The 20,070-nt window shown below is 36.7% G+C and overlaps 2 protein-coding genes across 2 annotated transcripts in view; both read left to right on the forward strand.

Annotated features, from left to right (window-relative positions):
- Positions 1-8,287: 8,287 nt before the first annotated feature.
- Positions 8,288-9,443, forward strand: LOC120418097 (uncharacterized). Its single transcript, XM_039580365.2, has 3 exons — positions 8,288-8,805; positions 8,870-8,949; positions 9,011-9,443. Exons 1-3 carry the CDS (start codon positions 8,610-8,612, stop codon positions 9,305-9,307), a joined length of 573 nt encoding a protein of 190 aa, XP_039436299.1. The 5' UTR covers positions 8,288-8,609; the 3' UTR covers positions 9,308-9,443.
- A 6,158-nt stretch (positions 9,444-15,601) lies between these two features.
- Positions 15,602-20,070, forward strand: part of LOC128093836 (UPF0746 protein DDB_G0281095-like) — a 34,633-nt gene continuing 30,164 nt past the window's right edge. The window contains exon 1 of the mRNA XM_052711668.1: positions 15,602-15,735. Within this exon, the coding sequence (XP_052567628.1) occupies positions 15,602-15,735 (134 nt within the window). The remainder of the gene's footprint in view (positions 15,736-20,070) is intronic.

Genomic DNA, 20,070 nt, shown 5'->3' on the forward strand with positions numbered 1-20,070 from the left:
TCAAAAACTATCAACTCATTTTATTCTTAATAGTCCTCTACAATACCTACAACTTTTCCGAAGACACCAGATTGATCAGAAAATTCACTCAAAAGTCACAGCTTTTTGAATATTTACGTACCGTTTTTGTATGGACAGCAGCCAAAATTGTATGGAGACTTGTATGGGTAAACCAACGACACAAAATAGCTTCTTTGGTCAAAGGGAAGGCCCCCACAAAGTTTAAGCCAAATAAAAAAATACAAATAATATCCATTTCCAGTTTTGGTAGCAGAGATGCCAGTTCAGAATTTGAAAAGTTTGGACTACTGCATGAAAAAAGTCTGTGCATGTCTGTGTACTTACATTGACCTAAACTCGACCATCAACGATCGTTTCTTAAAAATTGACGAGCCCCCCCGGGAGGGGGGACATTTAAAAATCGAATTTTCGCTTCGTTTTTGAAAATCTGGGTATATCTGTGACAAATTAATAAGGTCTGTGTTTGTCTGCGCATCACAAAATGTCTGGACACAACTTCAAAAGTCTGTGAAACACAGACAAATCTATGTACCTGGCATCCCTGTTTGGTAGAAAATTGCTCCAATTAGTCATGCCAGTAATAAAGGGCTGGGTGATGAATAGAGAGAATGCGTAACGTGATCTTCGAATGATCGAATCGCGTTTCGATCGGTTTTTTTTACGGGTGACGAAGAACTGCGGTGAGAGTTTCATTCTGTGTCCCTGGCTGATTTTGGAATGCTACAGCTCTTCCTGGTCCAGCGAAAAACATCGCTAATTCTAGCGAAGTTGACCCAACAAGCCAAGAAGATTTTCACTAAACCAGGTTTTTAAACTGTATCAAACAATAAAGACAGCATCTGGATGTATACAACCATATTGACTCCATAAACAACTTCCATTCATAATTATAAAAAATGACGATCTCCCTTCAACTATCATCATTTTTTTACCAACTCCAGGTCCTCAAAAGACACACATTTTTCATTCTTGAAAAAAAAAAATTAATGATCGATAACAATACATTGGTTCCACTTTGACAGTTCAAAATTGAGGCCTTTTTGCGAACCACTATTCAGCACCCAGATAAAGGGCAAGAAAAAAACGTGAAAATCATGATTTTTCAGAGGACTGTAAGAGAGATTGAAAAAAAAAAATTATTTTTGCAATTCCGTCGTGAAACTACTTGCTTTTCCTGTCACTCTTGAACGACGAAATAGCCTACTTTTATGTACCAAAAATAACTGAATCGAATAGCAACACTTTTCAAAATAAATGCTGAAAAGTTCTACTTTTCAGCACTGAAATGGGTGTTGAAAAGTTGAACTTTTCAGCTCTTGTTTCGAAAAGTAACACTTTTCAACATTTTTTTGATTTAAACGATTTATTGACAAAATACTTGAACATTTGACTTCAAATTTCACTTAATGGGAAATAATTTCGGAATTGCAAAAAATGTTGTATGGAACTCGTTGCAAAACTTAATTTTTTCAGCACTCTTCGTATTTATCCAACTCGGTGAACCTCGTTGGATAAATGTACGACTCGTGCTGAAAAAATCCTCTTTTTGCAACTTGTTGCATAAACTACTATTTTAATACGTTTTTCCCTAATTACTAATTAATTTGTTGTTTAGGTTTTCAGGTAAATTTCCTTCTTCATTGTCACCCTTTTGATCAAACATAAAAAAACATCATAAAACTAATTTCAAATAGACTGGTGGTGAATTTTGCTATGATTCAAATGAAAAAATAAAAACAACATATTTCTGAATGGCGGATAATTCGCTTCCGAAGACCACAATAATGGTCGTTTCCAACCAGCAAGCTGCAGCCCTATTGAGGTCATTCCGGTGCTAGTGAGTTGTGCGTTGTGCCCATACTCTTCTTCTTCGCACAGCAGCCGTCTGACAAGTGCGTACCGCAATACCACGAACGCGCGTTTATTGACAAACATTGGTCTTCCATTTTCATTACCACGTTGAAAGCCTCATCATTGGCGTGGTTCATGAGCGAGTGGAGCTTCGAAGGATGGCTGGCTGGGGTAGTTCCGGCGGCACCAGTGGCAACTGTGGCCAACAATATCCGCAACCTGCCGCTCCGGCCCAACAATCCAGTGACTGACAAGGTTGGTTTAAACTAAGGTTGGGGTCTTATTCTTTTAAGATTGACTAAATCATAAAGCTGTTCAAAAGTTTCTCTTCCAAGGTTCAGTTAGTATCATCTTTTTCATTCCAACCTCTTCTTTCAATTTCCTGGCGTTATTCCTGTGGTGTGGTTTGTGTACTTTTGAAGGGATTGTCTTCAGGCCTGAGCCTGTGTGATGCACAAATTTGTCCTCTGGCAGCTGGCAGATGATGATAAATGGCGACAAATCGGAACTCATCCCCGACCTTTGAACTCCTCGTCCTTCCCGACTGTCATCCGTTGTCTACCCCACGTGCGCATTGTTCAACTGGGAGTGAAACCGGATATTGGAGGCCTCAGGCGTTGCAGGCGCAGAACAAATGGTGCTGGTCAACTATCAGCAGGATGTTACGACAAATTACGATCAATAGTTTAATTAAATCCATTCTGATTTGTAGCCTTCTGACCGCTGAACTGGATGACAGGGCTGGTGCTTGTGTGTTGGAGGGCATACTTTGTAAAAGCTGGAGTGTTTACAGAAATTAGCAACTGCAATTTATGGCTGGATTCATTCAAGTTATTTGTTTGCCCTCTTACTCCAAACATATTCCAACAACTTCAAGTAATAATTTTGCCATGAAAGATTATATCACTCTTTGTTACGTAAGTTTTGCGTCAATAAGTCACATTGGCCAAAACATTCCTCGATTGAATTAATCTCGGTTAAGTTGGTTACAAATTGTAACGCACTTTCCTGTAAAAGAATTATGAAAGATGAGGTTTTGTATGCAACAGAGGACGATGCGGTTGTGAATAATTGTGATTTTGTTAATGGCCGATTCACAATTTACTTTTTCTTCTGCAAAATATATTCATTTAATTTACTGTATGTGATCAATCATCATCACTTTCACCTCTGTAATTCAACGAAATTTGCAAACAAAGTTAACATCGAAAAAACAAAAACAATAAAACAACAAAACAACAAAACAACAAAACAACAAAACAACAAAACAACAAAACAACAAAACAACAAAACAACAAAACAACAAAACAACAAAACAACAAAACAACAAAACAACAAAACAACAAAACAACAAAACAACAAAACAACAAAACAACAAAACAACAAAACAACAAAACAACAAAACAACAAAACAACAAAACAACAAAACAACAAAACAACAAAACAATAAAACAACAAAACAACAAAACAACAAAACAACAAAACAACAAAACAACAAAAATGACAAAAATGACAAAAATGACAAAAATGACAAAAATGACAAATATGACAAAAATGACAAAAATGACAAAAATGACAAAAATGACAAAAATGACAAAAATGACAAAAATGACAAAAATGACAAAAATGACAAAAATGACAAAAATGACAAAAATGACAAAAATGACAAAAATGACAAAAATGACAAAAATGACAAAAATGACAAAAATGACAAAAATGACAAAAATGACAAAAATGACAAAAATGACAAAAATGACAAAAATGACAAAAATGACAAAAATGACAAAAATGACAAAAATGACAAAAATGACAAAAATGACAAAAATGACAAAAATGACAAAAATGACAAAAATGACAAAAATGACAAAAATGACAAAAAAATGACAAAAAATGACAAAAATGACAAAAATGACAAAAATGACAAAAATGACAAAAATGACAAAAATGACAAAAATGACAAAAATTACAAAAATGACAAAAATGACAAAAATGACAAAAATGACAAAAATGACAAAAATGACAAAAATGACAAAAATTACAAAAACGACACAAACGACACAAAAGACACAAACGACGCAATCGACACAAACGACACATACGACAAAAACGACACATAAGACAAAAACGACACAAACGACACAAACGACACAAACGATACAAACGACATAAACGACACATACGACACAAATGACACAAACGACACAAACGACACAAACGACACAAACGACACAAACGACAAAAACGAGAAAATTGAGAAAAAGGAGTAAAACGAGAAAAACAACGAAGAAAGCGAAAAAACGAGAAAAACTAGAAAAACGAGAACATCTAGAAAAAACATTAAAACGAGAAAAACGAGAATAATGAGAAAAATGAGAAAGAAAATTGATAAAAATAAGAAAATCAAGAAAAACGATAAAAACGAGTAAAGCGATACAATGACAAAAACGACAAAAACGAAAAAAGGACAAAAATTACAAAAACGATAAAAATGACAAAAACGACAAAAACGAAAAAACGACAAAACGAAAAAAACGACAAAATCGACAAAAATCGACAAAAATGACAAAAATGACTAAAACGACAAATACGACAAGAACGATAAAAACGACAAAAATAACTAAAACAACCAAAATGACAAAAATAAAAAATATTAAAATATTTTAATTAAATGAAACTTTTATGGAAAATTCAATTATGTTAAATTGTTTTGATTTAACCTACACGGAATAATAATCTGGGATTTGGTACTTTTTTTTGTCAGAAAAAAATGTGTTATTTTACCTCAGAAAATGTGTAATTTTAACACTTTTTGGAGTAATGTCGCTTTTTCAGTCTAAATAGAGGTAAAAGAATAAATAGCAATCTTAAAAAAAAGGTTTCACAAAAATTAATCGGGAATTGTCTCAACAGCAGCATCCGAGTTCTGGGGAAGGTCCGAAGCCGCGTGTTTGGATTCTTAAGTCTCTGTTTTTTTATTTGTGGTTCCATCTGGAGTATTAGTTTTTAAATTATTGTTATTTTTACAGCTTCCTGGATTTTTTTCTAAATTAACTGTCTACATGTAAACGTATCTACTCACTATATGATTTATTTAAATGTTCATATTAATCCTCATCCTATTCCTTTCCTGTAACATAACATCTCCTCTTGCTTAAATTAACGATACTTTCTTAAACAGCATGGGAACCATCCGGAGCAATTATAATTTAAATTTCTGCATTTTTTTACAGCTTCATCTTGGTTGTATTTATTATATTTCTTATATTTCCTATATTTCTTATATTTCTTACATTCATTCTATTCTCTACATTTATATTTATTATTATTACAAAACTATATGCTTATTACATAATACACTACAGACTCACACTTACACTTACAAACTTCCAATACATTTTACTTATTACGAATTCAACCATTTTCATCGGCCCGATGAAATTCCCCTAACCCCCATTCCAAACCTCCCAAAAATATTCCGTTCACTTTTTAAAGTCGCATGGGTTCCCTGCACTTTTGCCACTAGTGAACAACAAAAACATCCCCTCCCAAATCCCCACGGGACTGTATGGGCGTAGCTTTGGAGCACAGTGTGGAAATTTACGTTCTTAGATATTTTTTGGTTGTACCGGGCAGCAATCAAATTGTCTAAGAATAATGAATTGACCATTGTGGCACCCCCTACAGCGTGGTGCAGAGCCGTAATGCTATGCTATGCTATGCTATGCTAAATAGAGGTAAAAGTTCATCATAAAATATTCAATAATATTCAACCTTCTAAAATAACACCTTCTAAATTTACACATATTGTTGCTGTGAAGGAGATGTGTAGCAACTTTAGGGAATTTCATTTGTAATTTATTTTCATTAGTGTTCACAGAAAAAAAAATCATGGGTATATTACATCTGGGAAGGGGTACATCTTTTATGTCAGTAAAAACCCGATTTAATATCACCAGAGGTGAAATAGAGCCTTTCTTACAAAATGATGAAACTCCGAGAAATATATTGGTGCAATTATTTTTTCAAAAACATAATGATACCATCCAGTAAGAATTTTACTTAAAGCTTCGAATCTTTTAAGGCTAAACCTCAAATACCATTTTTTTTATTTCAGAAGTACATTATTTGTCACAAGACATTTAAATTTAATTAAGAAAAACATATTGGATTGACATTATTAAAAAAAAGGGTACTCAGTCTATAATGTTAGCCTATGATTAACTTAAAAAAAATATGTATCGCTATTGCACTTTGTCGATCAATTATGAGAAGCCAGAAAGAACACTTTCACGCGCAGCGTAAAACGCGCAAGCGTAAAAGCGCTGGCGTTAAAGCGCTGGCGTTAAAGCGCTGGCGTTAAAGCGCTGGCGTTAAAGCGCTGGCGTTAAAGCGCTGGCGTTAAAGCGCTGGCGTTAAAGCGCTGGCGTTAAAGCGCTGGCGTTAAAGCGCTGGCGTTAAAGCGCTGGCGTTAAAGCGCTGGCGTTAAAGCGCTGGCGTTAAAGCGCTGGCGTTAAAGCGCTGGCGTTAAAGCGCTGGCGTTAAAGCGCTGGCGTTAAAGCGCTGGCGTTAAAGCGCTGGCGTTAAAGCGCTGGCGTTAAAGCGCTGGCGTTAAAGCGCTGGCGTTAAAGCGCTGGCGTTAAAGCGCTGGCGTTAAAGCGCTGGCGTTAAAGCGCTGGCGTTAAAGCGCTGGCGTTAAAGCGCTGGCGTTAAAGCGCTGGCGTTAAAGCGCTGGCGTTAAAGCGCTGGCGTTAAAGCGCTGGCGTTAAAGCGCTGGCGTTAAAGCGCTGGCGTTAAAGCGCTGGCGTTAAAGCGCTGGCGTTAAAGCGCTGGCGTTAAAGCGCTGGCGTTAAAGCGCTGGCGTTAAATCTTCGACTTGACGACTTGTCGAGCTTTCGAGCGAGAACGAGCCGGGACTTCGAATTTGATGTTCAGTATATGATTTTGTATAAATCCAAAAATTTAATTGGAAAAAAGGGTAAAAATAAGACGAAAAACCAGTCTTCCCGAAACGCGCGCACGCCGTACACGCCGTACAAGTTTTCAGTGCAGATGAACCTCAAACACACCAGGCTGCCATGTTCGAGTTCTCCCCGCACGGCGCACTCAAGTTTACACGCGGTGTAAACACGGGGTGCACACCTCGGGCACAACGCCGTACGAGCGAAGAGCGTGTAAAGAGACGAAAAAATGACTGCTTCTCACTCTCTCTGTGGCAAACACTGTAGTGTGACTGCAGCGGAGAATGAAACACCGCTTTACAGCAGAGGGAGCGTGAGGGAACTATTTTTGTCTCTTTTCTGCGTCTTCGGCTTGCACGGGGTTTGTACCCGGGGTGCAAGGTTCGGTTTTAAACTCGAGGTTCGTGTGCGCGTACAGACTGTACACGGCAGAGTTTAGGTTTGCTTGTACGCGTGCACACGCGGTGCTGGTGTTTGATCGAGTACAGAAACAGAGAACGCGGTTGAACGCGGTGCACGGGGATCACTGCGAAAAACACTAAAATCGCTATATCTCTGGAAATACATTTTGGAAAAGCTTCAAATTTTGGGCCCAAACAGTTTATGGCGCATGTTTTCGAATGGCTTTTTGTTTGAAACTGAATTCTTTAAATTTGATAGTGTTATCTGTAAAATAGTCCAAAAAATACCTCTAAAAATGGCTTTGACCACATTTACTGGTCGAAAATTGTTAATCGAAAAATAAAATGTTCGTCTCCGACCCCACGGCTACAGATCTGGCTTTTAAAAATTGTGGGTTTTACGAGCGGTTTTCCAGTGATGGAAGACACAAATTTTTAAGAGCGGATACAGACATCGGCCATGTATTTCAGAAAAAGAGCTCTCAAAAATCAGACTTTGAGTTCCGGGTTTCGGGCGAAAATTCAATCGAAAGGGCACATCTAAACCTTCAATTTAGTAATAGGATTTTTTCCTGGGACGAATCCTCGCCGTGCACGAATTTTTTAAGATTTCTGAAAAAAGCGTTTTTCCAAAAGCAAACCTTAAACCTTTCTTTTGTAAGAAAGGCAAAAAGGTGTAATTTTACCTCTGGAAATGTGTAATTTCATCACTTTTCTGATTAAATGTCACTTTTTCAGTCTAAATTGAGGTGAAATTACATCATAAAAGAGGTAATATTCAACCTTTCAAAATTACAGCTTCCAAATTTACATATTTTTTTTCTGTGTACCTCAACTACATGACCTCAAAATGAGACACCCTAACATTGCTTTCTACAATGCGTTCAAGCTATCCAAATATAATGAATCAACATAAACTGGATTCCCTGTCTAGTCGGGATTCTAAAAGCGTCTGAAGTTATCTCTTATGACTCATAACGGAAAGTGGTCATTTTGTTAGTGACCTAGGTATAAAGTATAAACTAGATTCAACCAAAACGTTCCTCGAATGAAATGAGTTATCTTACGACTGATTGGACTAAACAACTCATCACTTTTAAATGTTCTCGCAACAGAACTCTGCTTCTGTTACATAAGAGATTGCCCGAGTCACATCGCTCGCGATAAGGTTCGCTGTTTTGACCTGCAGCATAAGTGGCTGACTCACTGCATCATTGTTGTAACTTTGTGCGGTCAGTCCGTTGAACCATGAAACACCTAGTAAATACCCCAGCGAAGTTAAACAAAAACTACAAATATCACTCCTCCGTTCAATGAGTGCATTAGTTAATTTAAAGTCCAGCGAGAAGGTTGTGCGTGGAAATTGATCCGTCCAAAAATGGCGAAGGTAACAGCTCCAAATGTGGGCGGACACGTGCGCCCCAAAGAGCCACCTGGGGTGAAAGCAAAGCGGATCTTCAAATCTTTCGTGAAAACCAACGGTTACGTGGTCGCCACCACTTCGCTCAACTACTGCGGCGCGATTATCGCGGACAAGTTGACTGAAGGCGCGGTTTCGGCGCTGTTTGGGAAGGGTAATAACGGGGTACTTGGTGGACGTTTTGAGTATTTTTTAAATAATTTTCTTGTTTTTTTTAGACTGGGCTAAAGATTACAACATGAGCTTGTACTATGTTTTGTTCTTTGCAGCTGTGCTGCTTTTGTTTGGAATTTGTTTTGTAAGTTAACAACTTAAACTATTTTTAAAAGAAAGCCAACAGTTCTATTTCTACATTTCAGGAGTGCAAAGTTCTCATCATTTCCTTCATTTTCCCGTACGCTTTGGTGATACACATGGAGGAGGAGAAAAAGGCCAGTTACATGGTGCTGAAGTATATCTTCAGCGTGTACGCGGGCATCGTGCTGACTTTGCTGCTGACGTTCGGAGTTCGAAAAATCTTCAAAAGTAAGCCGCCAAACACACTCCGAGGGGGAGTCCAGCAAACGCCAAAGTGGTGGCACCGGGTTTTGGCGTTCTCTTGCTGTGGTTCTTGCCAGAAAATCAAACAATACCGGCAGGTGACGCAGAATGTTTGATATTGTTGTGATTTACAAAAATTACAAAAAACTGAGATTCAAACAATAACTGCTAAACAGAGATGTGGAAAAACGAGAAAAATGATTGAGATTACGAGATTTACTGCCAAAGATTAAAACCAAACAAGTATTGTATAGCTAGTGTAAAAAAAATACAGTAACTGGTTTCCAATTCTAGAGTAATGTGCTTTAGTTGTGGTTTGGTTGAGCGTTTTAGCAGAATGCATTACTGTGAATACAAAGAGACGAGTTGTTCCTTTTAATTCCGCTATATATTTTTAATATCTTGACAGATACGTATTTCGTCTATTACTTGCAGACTTTATCAGTGTTCTGTTCTCGACTGCTTTAGTTTTGTTTTTTTTTTTAACATATTAATTCAATGTTCTGAAACTAGTTTTAAAGTAGGTGAACATTATTATCGATCATATTTTTTTAATGGTTTATCCAATGGAATTCTAAACAAACTACTTAAAATGATTACCGAGGCCATCGCCGTAATCTGTCTGAGAATAAAACGAGTAAGCTTTATTTTCTAAGGATGTGATTCATTGTTATTAACCACAGTTTATAACAGAAAAAAAGCACGCACGCATCTTGACCACATTGACCAATGAGTCATTTATCATGTGTAGATTGGTTACAACGTTTTAGTGACATTAAAAATTTTAAGGTGGAAAAAATAGAAGTTACAATTCTAAAATCTAATCATTACGTTGCACGTACCAATTTGACGCATTGTTTTTGGATTTTTTTGTTGTGTTTTTTTAACAGAACTTTGATTACAAGACAAAAGTCGGCTATTGTGAAGGATGTATGATGGTTTTCGAAATTATTCTGTGTGTTAAAAATAGAAATAGATTAATTAATTAAAACTTCAACTTAGCTTTCTAAATTTAACCTCAAAAATAAATCGAAAATGGCATGACAATATTTTTGATTCTCAGGTCTCAGACAAACCAAAATCATTATAAGATTTATGTATTTATGTTTAATTCTGAAATAGTGCCTAAATATAAGTGACTTTTTTGAAGTAAAACATTAAAATTTTACAACACCTAAGTTTAAAACTTTAAAGCAAACATGGCAATTTATTGCAAAAAGAACAATGACCAGGGGAGTTTGGGGTAATGTGAACGGTGGAGGCAATATTGACATTACTTAAAAAATCACTTATTTTTCTGATGTGAAGTCAACCATGCTCATGCTCACTTATTTTTCTGATACGAAATAAAAATGGAATTGTGAATTGTGTTATATCTACTAATATTATGGAGAAACCATAAAGGTTTGCATAGGCCAAGTAGTTTTGGTACAAACTTCTGAGCCTGTTAGCATTTCGTCACTATCGTGCTATCTTCACGGAGAAAAAAGAGTTCCCAAAATCGTGAACAAGTGTTCATGAAAATGGGAACCACGAACATTGAACACTTTGTTGCCATGGTACGTTTTTCAAAATCGTACCATGGGATTTGAACACTTTGTTCTTGGTTCCCATTTTCATGAACGCTTGTTCACGATTTTGGGAACTCTTTTTGCCTTTCTTACTAAAGAAAGGTATAGGTTTTACTTTAAGGCTGGACGTCATTTTCATCTTCGTAAATAAGACGATACAGCATGAATTTTAAACGGAAAAATCGCCAAAAATTCACACTGCATCGATTTTAGACGCTCTATCGATTCACCTTGACAGAACTCGTCCATCTCCAACCCTCGAATTTTGAGAAAATAAATTCCGTGGAGTTCGAGTGATGTCCGTGTGTGGTAAATTTTTTGCCAAATTTTGTGTCGCGTAATCCTCGGCTCCCCTATTTTCGATTTTGATTGTTCCAAGTGCATTTGAAAGCTGGTGTGCTGAACAAGGGTCATTTTGAGACCGAATTTCGAAATATCCATCTGTTTTCGGATGCGGCCAGACTTTTCAACAAAATACACAGTTTTCAAATGAAAATATGGTCAAAATTTTTCATTTTCTTTTCTTTTATTTATCTCAAAAATTGCATTTTTCGAGCTCTACAACCTCCCAAATTTTCATCCAGATCCATAATCTGGTTCTGGAGTTAGAGCCGTTTGATTAACCTACCAAAAGGAAAAAAATCCCTAAAAAAAGGTAAAAGCCCACCTGGTGACCTTTGCCAACACTCTTCATTTCCAATTTTATCCGAAATTTCTTTCTACATCCATAGTACAGACCATGAGTGAGCATCTGAAACAAATTTGACATCTATCGGCAATCCGGATCAATTTTTAGAGCGATTTACTTTTTGCCTTTCTTACTAAAGAAAGGTATAGGTTTTACTTTAAGGCTGGACGTCATTTTCATCTTCGTAAATATGTCGATTCAGCATGAATTTTCTTCGGAAAAATCGTCAAAAAATCACACTGCATCGATTTTAGACGCTCTATCGATTCACCTTGACAGAACTCGCCTATCTCCAACCCTCGAATTTTGAGAAAATAAATTCCGTGGAGTTCGAGTGATGTCCGTGTGTGGTAAATTTTTTGCCAAATTTTGTGTCGCGTAATCCTCGGCTCCCCTATTTTCGATTTTGATTGTTCCAAGTGCATTTGAAAGCTGGTGTGCTGAACAAGGGTCATTTTGAGACCGAATTTCGAAATATCCATCTGTTTTCGGATGCGGCCAGACTTTTCAACAAAATACACAGTTTTCAAATGAAAATATGGTCAAAATTTTTCATTTTCTTTTCTTTTATTTATCTCAAAAATTGCATTTTTCGAGCTCTACAACCTCCCAAATTTTCATCCAGATCCATAATCTGGTTCTGGAGTTAGAGCCGTTTGATTAACCTACCAAAAGAAAAAAATCCCTAAAAAAAGGTAAAAGCCCACCTGGTGACCTTTGCCAACACTTTTTATTTCCGATTTTATCCGAAATTTCTTTTCACATTCATAGTACAGACCATCAGTGAGCATCTGAAACAAATTTGACATCTATCGGCAATCCCGATCAATTTTTAGAACGATTTTCTTTTTGCCTTTCTTACTAAAGAAAGGTATAGGTTTCACTTTAAGGCTGGACGTCATTTTCATCTTCGTAAATAAGACGATACAGCATGAATTTTAATCGGAAAAATCGCCAAAAATTCACACTACATTGAGTTTCGACGCTTCGTCGCCAAGTCAACAAGTTGCCAAGTTGAGCTTCGAATACTGGCGCGAGAATGCTGGCGCATTAGGTTTTGGCTCGACTTCTACTCGTTTGTAGTAGCTTGTCTACCGATGTTTCCTACAACATGTAAGATATCGTAGCTTTTCAGTTTCTTTTGCCCTGTCCGTTTTGCATATCTGTCCAATGTATATGCAAAAACTTTTGTGACATCCGGCTACAATCAATTTGTTTCCCGTTTACTCCTAAAATCGCTTAAAAGTAGATTCAATTTTTTCGTGATTTCGTAAGTTTATTGAACAGGGTGCAATTGGGCGCCCTCAGCAGGGCCCAAGAGAAACGTGTTCCGTTTTGATGATTCTTTCCTCTTTCTAGATGTTGCTACGTTGCTGGGTCGCTGTTCGTTTTATGCATCGCTAGCATACAATGACCGGTGTAATGGTATATCAGGGTCCGGTCTGAGTTAGAAGTAAAAATTTTTTGTTCGCTGCGATAATTAAATTTATTGTGGCTGGAGTGGCTATTTATTGCCAAATCATTAAAAATTAACTCCTTAAATTAGTTCAAAATGATTTTTTATGGACTTAGCAATTCCTCAGTCTTTTCAATGAAACTAAATTCTGTTTAAAGGGTTTTGTAGGAGACAACTCAAAAAACGTTTTCTGAAAATGTCACATTCTTAGAACAAAACCTGTGGATGATTTTTCAATAAATTAATTTTTTTCAATATTCCCTTTGAAATGGGTCAAAAGTACCTCAAAGTATAAAAATATCCACTTCCAATATTGTAGCATGTCAATACGATTATTTTGAAAAAGTAACACTGCTGAGTGACTTGTCTTGATCCTTTCTTTATATTTGAGCATTATTTTAGTTTCAATTTTTAAACGATTCTTCAAATTCCAACATATTTTTGGAAAATGTTGCTCAACCATCTGAGAACAATCCTTCGTTAAAAGTTTTTCGCAACCATTTAAATGGGTTTTGTTCTTAAGAAGTTATGAGAAGTCTATCGTTTTTTGACTCACAGTGACACAAACTGATGGTACATTAATTTAAACTTGATACAATTTTCAATGTTGTTTAAAAAAATGCTAGATTTTTATTTAAGTAAGATTTTCATTATGGCAAGATAATTGCAATGCGATGGATTTTAACCGATTCGTTCATATTAACACCTAAACTCCCAAGCTCGTGATTGAGAGTTTAGGTGTTAGGGAGAACAAGCCCCGCCCCCCCTCCCTCTGCACTTGACGCCCCTTGTGCAAATAAAGGCGCCCTACGAGGAGAAGCGCCCTCAACGGGAACATTGGCGCTAGTTCAAAATCGTACAGCTCAGCCCTGTTTTCTTCCTAAGGTACTCGCGATTGAGTGTGTAGTGGTGCGGTTGTAAAAATAGCTATTTCTGACTCTGTCACTTTCGTAGAAGCTGAATGGCTATCTTCCCTGCACAGAGCGGCACACGCTGTTCACTTGGAACTCGAATGTTCTTTGTGCTTGCTTTGTTCGGTAAGATGGTACGATGAACCAAAATACCAACACACAAAAGGGCTCGTACCGAAGCTAGAAAACCAAAACCGCGGTGTGCGTTGTCACAGGTGCATGGAAAGCTTGCTATGCTAGCGTTTGTCATAAACGCTTGTTTGATTAAGAATATGTACGGTTAAACATATTCTTTTGGTGAAAATTGCGTTTTTTATTTCTTTTGGAAAACATATAATTTATAATACTTTGCTTTTGTCATATTCTTTTGTGCTGACGTTATAAATAAACAAAGTCGATGTTATGAATTGAAAGAAGTTCTATCATTGTTATATTCTTTAGTAAGAAATGCTCTATCTCACTCCAGGTGGGATTAAATCGGGTTTTTCTCCGTGTTGTCGCACGTGTATTTTGGCCCAACTCGAGTTAAGAACGCCGGTTAATGCAGCTCTCAATGCCTCACCTTTTGATCTTCACAGATCCCCAGGAAGTTTCAATCTTGTCGTGTTATCTTGACACACCCTGAAAATTGTTGTAAGTGCGACAAAGGGGAAAGGGATTTCAGGTCAGAACGCGTTTGACAAACGTACAAGTCCAAAGTTTGTGATTTTTTGTCAGAAAGTCGGGAATCCCAAGCGATTAGTGTATTTCTGGAGTTTTTTTAAAGGTCCCATAAACCAAATTTTATTTTTTTGCTTTTTGGGTGTTTTTGAATACCCCTGACTCAAGGCGGTTCTAAAAACACCCAAAAAGCAAAAATTGAAAATTTGGTTTATAGGACCTTTTCAAAAAAAACTCCAGATTTGTACGTCGAGCTGTGCGGTTCGTTTTTGCTCGGCGTGCTTGCTTCGGTCCTATTTTTCGAGTGTTCCGTGTGCGTTCCGGTTTAAAAAAGTGTTTTAAAGTCTTCGCAACAAAGGGAACCTGTCGGTCGTTCACAGATTTCGCGGTGACGTGAATAGTTTCTCTGTTATTTGTCGTGTTTTGATTGACAAAAAGTTGGCTTCGCAATAATTTTTCGCTCTGAAAACCCGCAGCGAGACGTATCACACAAATACTAAGAAGTGATACTGTATTGGTGCGAGAGTTGGTAGGAAAAGAAGAGAGCAAGCCAGGGGGGCGACATCTATATCTCACTACAGGCAGCTCGCCAGCAGCCAACACAAGCTATCAACTTTGGCCAGCCCTTTGACACCACTGTAAATGAATACACTCGACCCCCGGTGGTTGGTCACTTTTTCGTTTGACACTTTTTTAGTTTGTACCCCGTTGGTTGGTCAAAGTCAAACTAAAAAGTGACGAACTGTCACTTTTTACACAGCGCTCATGCACACTATCAAAACAAACGTTTGGTAGTGTGTGTGAACTCCGTGTAAAAAGGGTGTCAAACTAAAAAGTGACCCCGTTCGTTTGACAACAATTGGTGTCAAACCATCGGGGTTTGAGTGTAGAACGTTTGACAGTCACCAAAACCTCGAAGAGCCCACGCATTAGTATGTGTGAAGAGCCCACCATAAACAATGTTTTGGATGAAGAAGTATTGGTGTGGTCTGATTGTTTACATCAAAATTAGGAAATGGCGAATGCGAAAGAGTTTAATAAAAAAATATTTTTGTGTTGAAAACTGTTGAAAATTTCGACACAAGTGGTCACGTTTATCTTGGTCATATTTCCGGACATGAAACATGTGTGTAGATGCCGGAAACAAGAAGTGGCGGGACGAGCAGCTGGAAACGGGAAGTGGCGGAACGAGCAGCCGGACCGGCGGAAGTTTACCTCTTCCGAAGACCGAAACCGGAACTGGTGCTTGTTGTTTGGAGCAAGAATCCGACATAAAGCTGCTCTGATGCGTGGAGTAAGTAACCTTACATAAAAGCAATGAACGATCTGCTAGTTTAAAGGAAAACCCCGAATCAACCGAGGAATTGAAGATTGAGGAAACCTTGGAATCTACGCGGAAGGAACATAATTTCAATGGCCCTGGCCATGCAGATAGTTTAACATGTAAAAAGTACACAATTCAAGAAATGTCTGTGCACTTTGTTTTTTTTTTCAAAATCTGACAGCAGGCACTTTTGTTTTCTTCTTTGTTTTCTTGATGTTCGTCAACGATTATTTTGGTTTCATAAACATTGCGGCAGTGACAGAGGGCTGACTTCGGCACCAGCAGCTGTTCGTTACGGAACCAAAACAAAGCAATTGCGCACTGTAAAAAAAAGTACAAAAACTCCAGGCATAAAATGAAAATAAAGCAATTATTGTTTTTATGTAAAATTTTACCGCAATGTACGTTTAAAAGTTGATGTTTGTTTTTAAGGTGATTTTTATCAATTTATTTACAAAATAAACCACTAAAGTTGGAATTATTAAGCACACATTAGGCCGATGACCTCATTTGAAGTTGTACTTTTATCACATGAAACGTTAAACTTAACTACTGTGTAATTTGATTTCTACTACAGTAATTGTTATAACAAAAATTGAATTATTTTTTTTAATTAATAATTCAATTTTTGTTATAATTTTGTTTTCACTGTGCGCAGTTTGCGTGCGTTATCAATCTCAATCACCCAAGATGGCGGCCTTTAGCATCCCCTGGAGCAAGCGGATTGTGAGAGGCAGTCCATGTTACTGACAACGGCCATCATCATCATCGCACCACTGCTGACGGGTTTTTCTAATAAAGTTACCGTAATCTGGGGTAAATTGGAACAACAGTCTGAAGAGGGACAGTATTTTTTGGAGCACTAAAAGCTTTTAAATTTGGAAACGGATTTACACATTTTGTTGGTCTGAGTCTGTTCAATCCGATACCAACCAGAAAAAACATGATTAAAACTGCTGTCCCAATTCGCCCCATGTGTCCCGATTGACCCCAGTTTACGGTACTCAATTTTTCCTTACTAACGTTTTTTAAATATAAGGTCCCTTTCACTATTTCATGAAAAAGCCTATTTAAGACATTAGACATCCTTCTCAATATTGGATGCATTTGACCAGATTTTCATAAAATATTTAACACACCAAAAGATTTTTATCAAACAATTTAAACCAACAATTAAGTTGATGAGAAAATAATAGAAAGTTAAAGCCTCATTCCAACGATTATGGCCAGCGTAAACTTATGATTCTGTTTTATTTTGTCACATTGGTAGAATATTTGAAAAAAGGTTCCAACTTGAATTTGATTATTTTTTTTTGTGGTAAATATTTTTAATTGTTAAGCTAAAATCATAAAACCATCTTATTCATTCGATTTTTTTGTATTTTTTGCCCACTCTGGAAATTTTTGAAGAGTTGGTATTTTATGTCCCCTAAAACATATCAGAAAATGAAAAAAAATCAAAATAGTGATTTGGCAAATCAAGTTTTACTGACAAAAAGTGAAATTAAGAATCAACAAAAAAAAATTACCGTGTATCATTTTTTTCAGCGTAGTCTTTATCCATACCTACAACTTTGCCGAAGACACCAAATCGATCAAAAAATTCCTTCAAAAGATGCAGATTTTTTAATTTTTATACATCATTTTTGTATGGACAGCTGCCAAATTTGTATGGAAAATTATATGGACAAACTAATGATGCAAAATGGCTTCTTTGGGCATACCTAAGGCTACCAACTCTTGCTGAGCAAAAATCCGTATACTTTACCGACATGACACCATGGTATAACAAAAAATGTCAAGGAATTATTTAGACAAATTTGGAATTTAGAAATAGAAATATTTTTGTTAAACGTTTAAAAGTTTACGAAATATCAAATTTGTTTTACGAACAATATCGTTGTCAGTGTTTTCACGAAAACATTTCTAGAGCTTTATTGGAAAGGTAATAAAAATACAAGCACAAGGTTTTCACATGCTTTAGAAAGCCTTTTGATCTTTTATTTGATAAATATGTTTTGTAAGGAATTTGAAAAGAACAATTATTGACAATCAAGTTTGAACTGAGGAAAACCCGGAAAATTATGCCAGTTATCTCTTTAAAATTAAACTGACAGTTAAATAAAAATGTCTAATGAGCAAAAGCTTTGACCCAATCAAAAAGCAATGCATTTTTTAAAAAGTTTTTAAAAATTCCGTACAAATCCGTATTATGCGAAAAATCCGTACAAAAAATCCGGCCTGTTTAAAATCCGCGGAGAGGGTCGAAAATCCGTACGGTAAGGAAAAAATCCGTACAGTTGGCAGCCTTAGGCATACCGAAGGCACCAAATAAGTTTCAGCCGGATTAAAAAATAAATAAAAAATAAAATTAAAGAAAAAAGACCGATTTCGTAGAAAATTGCTCACTTGTAAGCAAAAGGATTGAATTCATTCAAAAATATTGTATTGATTTATTGATTTTGAGGCGCGAAAATTGCAGTTAAATGCAGATGAAACATATTTGTTTTGTTTTTTTGTTTTATTTTATGATTTTAATAAAATTTAACCAACTGATTGAAAGCTTTAATGTGTTGAAAACATATTTTTTGTGTTTTCTTATATCAAAATGACGGAAATGTTCGGAAAATACTAGAGATTTCAAAAAACTTCAAGCGCTAGTTGATTTTTGTTTCAGTTTTACGGAGTGATTTTTTTTCAATTTAAAAAAAATCTTGTTCGGCCCGCAAGCTCATGTGAGCTTCAAATTTGGCCCGCCATTCAAACATGTTGAGCACTCCTGGTGCTAAAAATATGGAATTTAATTAGATTTTTTGCACTGAATCTTCTTTAATTAGTTGCACAACTCAAAATAGCCTTTATTTTTTAATTATTTTTTGGTATCGAGTAATGTTCCATCTTAGTCACATCGGATCAAACGCTTAATTATGTTTGGAAATGTCTCATTCATGTGCATAGGTTGCTTTGGAGAAAATGATACTGAAATCCATTGCAGGTAACTTGCCTTTATTATTTTAAGCAATTTTACTATTTTGAAACGTTAACTAACATAAGTTATACTAAAGAGTATTTAAATTTTGCTATTTCATATATTTATACCCGATGGTTTGAATGGATTGGATTCACTTTTTAGTTTGACACCCCTTTCACGTGGAGTTCACACACACTACCAAACGTTTGTATTGATAGTGTGCGTGAGCACCGTGTAAAAAGTGACAGTTGGTCAAACCTAATGAAAAAATCATTGTAGCCCAACTCATTCCCTATGAAACTTTTAAAAAAAGATTAGCGTGTACAGAATGTTATTTTTAGCAGCAAATAATTAGCAAATATCCGCAAGCCGTCACACCTAGATAAAAAAAACAATTCCCAATATCTGCAAGTTCTTCTCTAGAAACAAACTTTCTCCAACACCCTCTGCCACTCTGATGGATGGATGGCTAAGGTGAACCGAACCGGAGTGCACAATCTTTTCTCTTTTTCTCACACTGTCAGAGCGAACTGGTTCCAGCGCTGGAGTCAGCTGCGTTATCAGCTTCGAAACGAACCGTCCGTCGGGGTTGGCTGTGCAAAAGTTTTCTCATTTATGTCAGCCTGGCGTCCCCGGGAAGAGCCCCGAACAGTTCATACGTACGTTTCGGCCGGCCCTGGAGTTGGAAACAATTTTCATTAACGATTTTCGCTCGCCTCATTTCCTCAGGTTTTTGCTCGTCTTTTCTTGGACTATACTTTGTAGACATTTAAACATGACTGAATTATTGTTGGTTAAAAGTTGTTTAAAAATATTGTACAATAAAAGTCAAATGTGAGGTCAATGTTGTTTATTAGAGAAAAAGAAACATTTATCAAGCAACTGACTGTACTTCTCCACCGGACTACCCGCGCCAAGACGGATGACCACGGAAGAATGGTTTGGTCTTGAAATTTGCTTAAGAAAATGTGCCTTGTTTCTTAACTGGCTGACGGGAACGAAACGGAGAGAGAAAGTTTTTAATCAGATTTCTTCACAAAGAATTGAATAACCATTGTTCAGGGGAAAATTTCCTCACCTCTTAAACGGGGTGGTTGGAAGGGGGTCATTTGAGGTTTCTATGTGTATATAATCTGGCTGGCTTAACTCGTGCTAAATTCAGTTTAATTGATACAAATGAGAGGAATTTTGATGGGACTTTCCAGTACCCAGCAAGCGGAAGTGGTTGGCACTCGTCCAAAAATGTTGAACAAGCAAACCATAACGTCGGTTGAATATGCGTGCCAAATCGGGGAAGA

The sequence above is a fragment of the Culex pipiens genome, chromosome 1 (genome assembly GCF_016801865.2).
Source record: "Culex pipiens pallens isolate TS chromosome 1, TS_CPP_V2, whole genome shotgun sequence".
Classification (NCBI taxonomy): Eukaryota; Metazoa; Arthropoda; class Insecta; order Diptera; family Culicidae; genus Culex; species Culex pipiens.

Excerpts from the sequence above, each read along its gene's own strand:
- LOC120418097 (XM_039580365.2), top strand. The coding sequence starts at position 8,610 with ATGGCGAAGGTAACAGCTCCAAATGTGGGCGGACACGTGCGCCCCAAA. Across the intron at positions 8,806-8,869 it reads TTCGGCGCTGTTTGGGAAGG|ACTGGGCTAAAGATTACAAC; the intron begins GTAATAACGGGG and ends TGTTTTTTTTAG. Across the intron at positions 8,950-9,010 it reads TTTTGTTTGGAATTTGTTTT|GAGTGCAAAGTTCTCATCAT; the intron begins GTAAGTTAACAA and ends TCTACATTTCAG.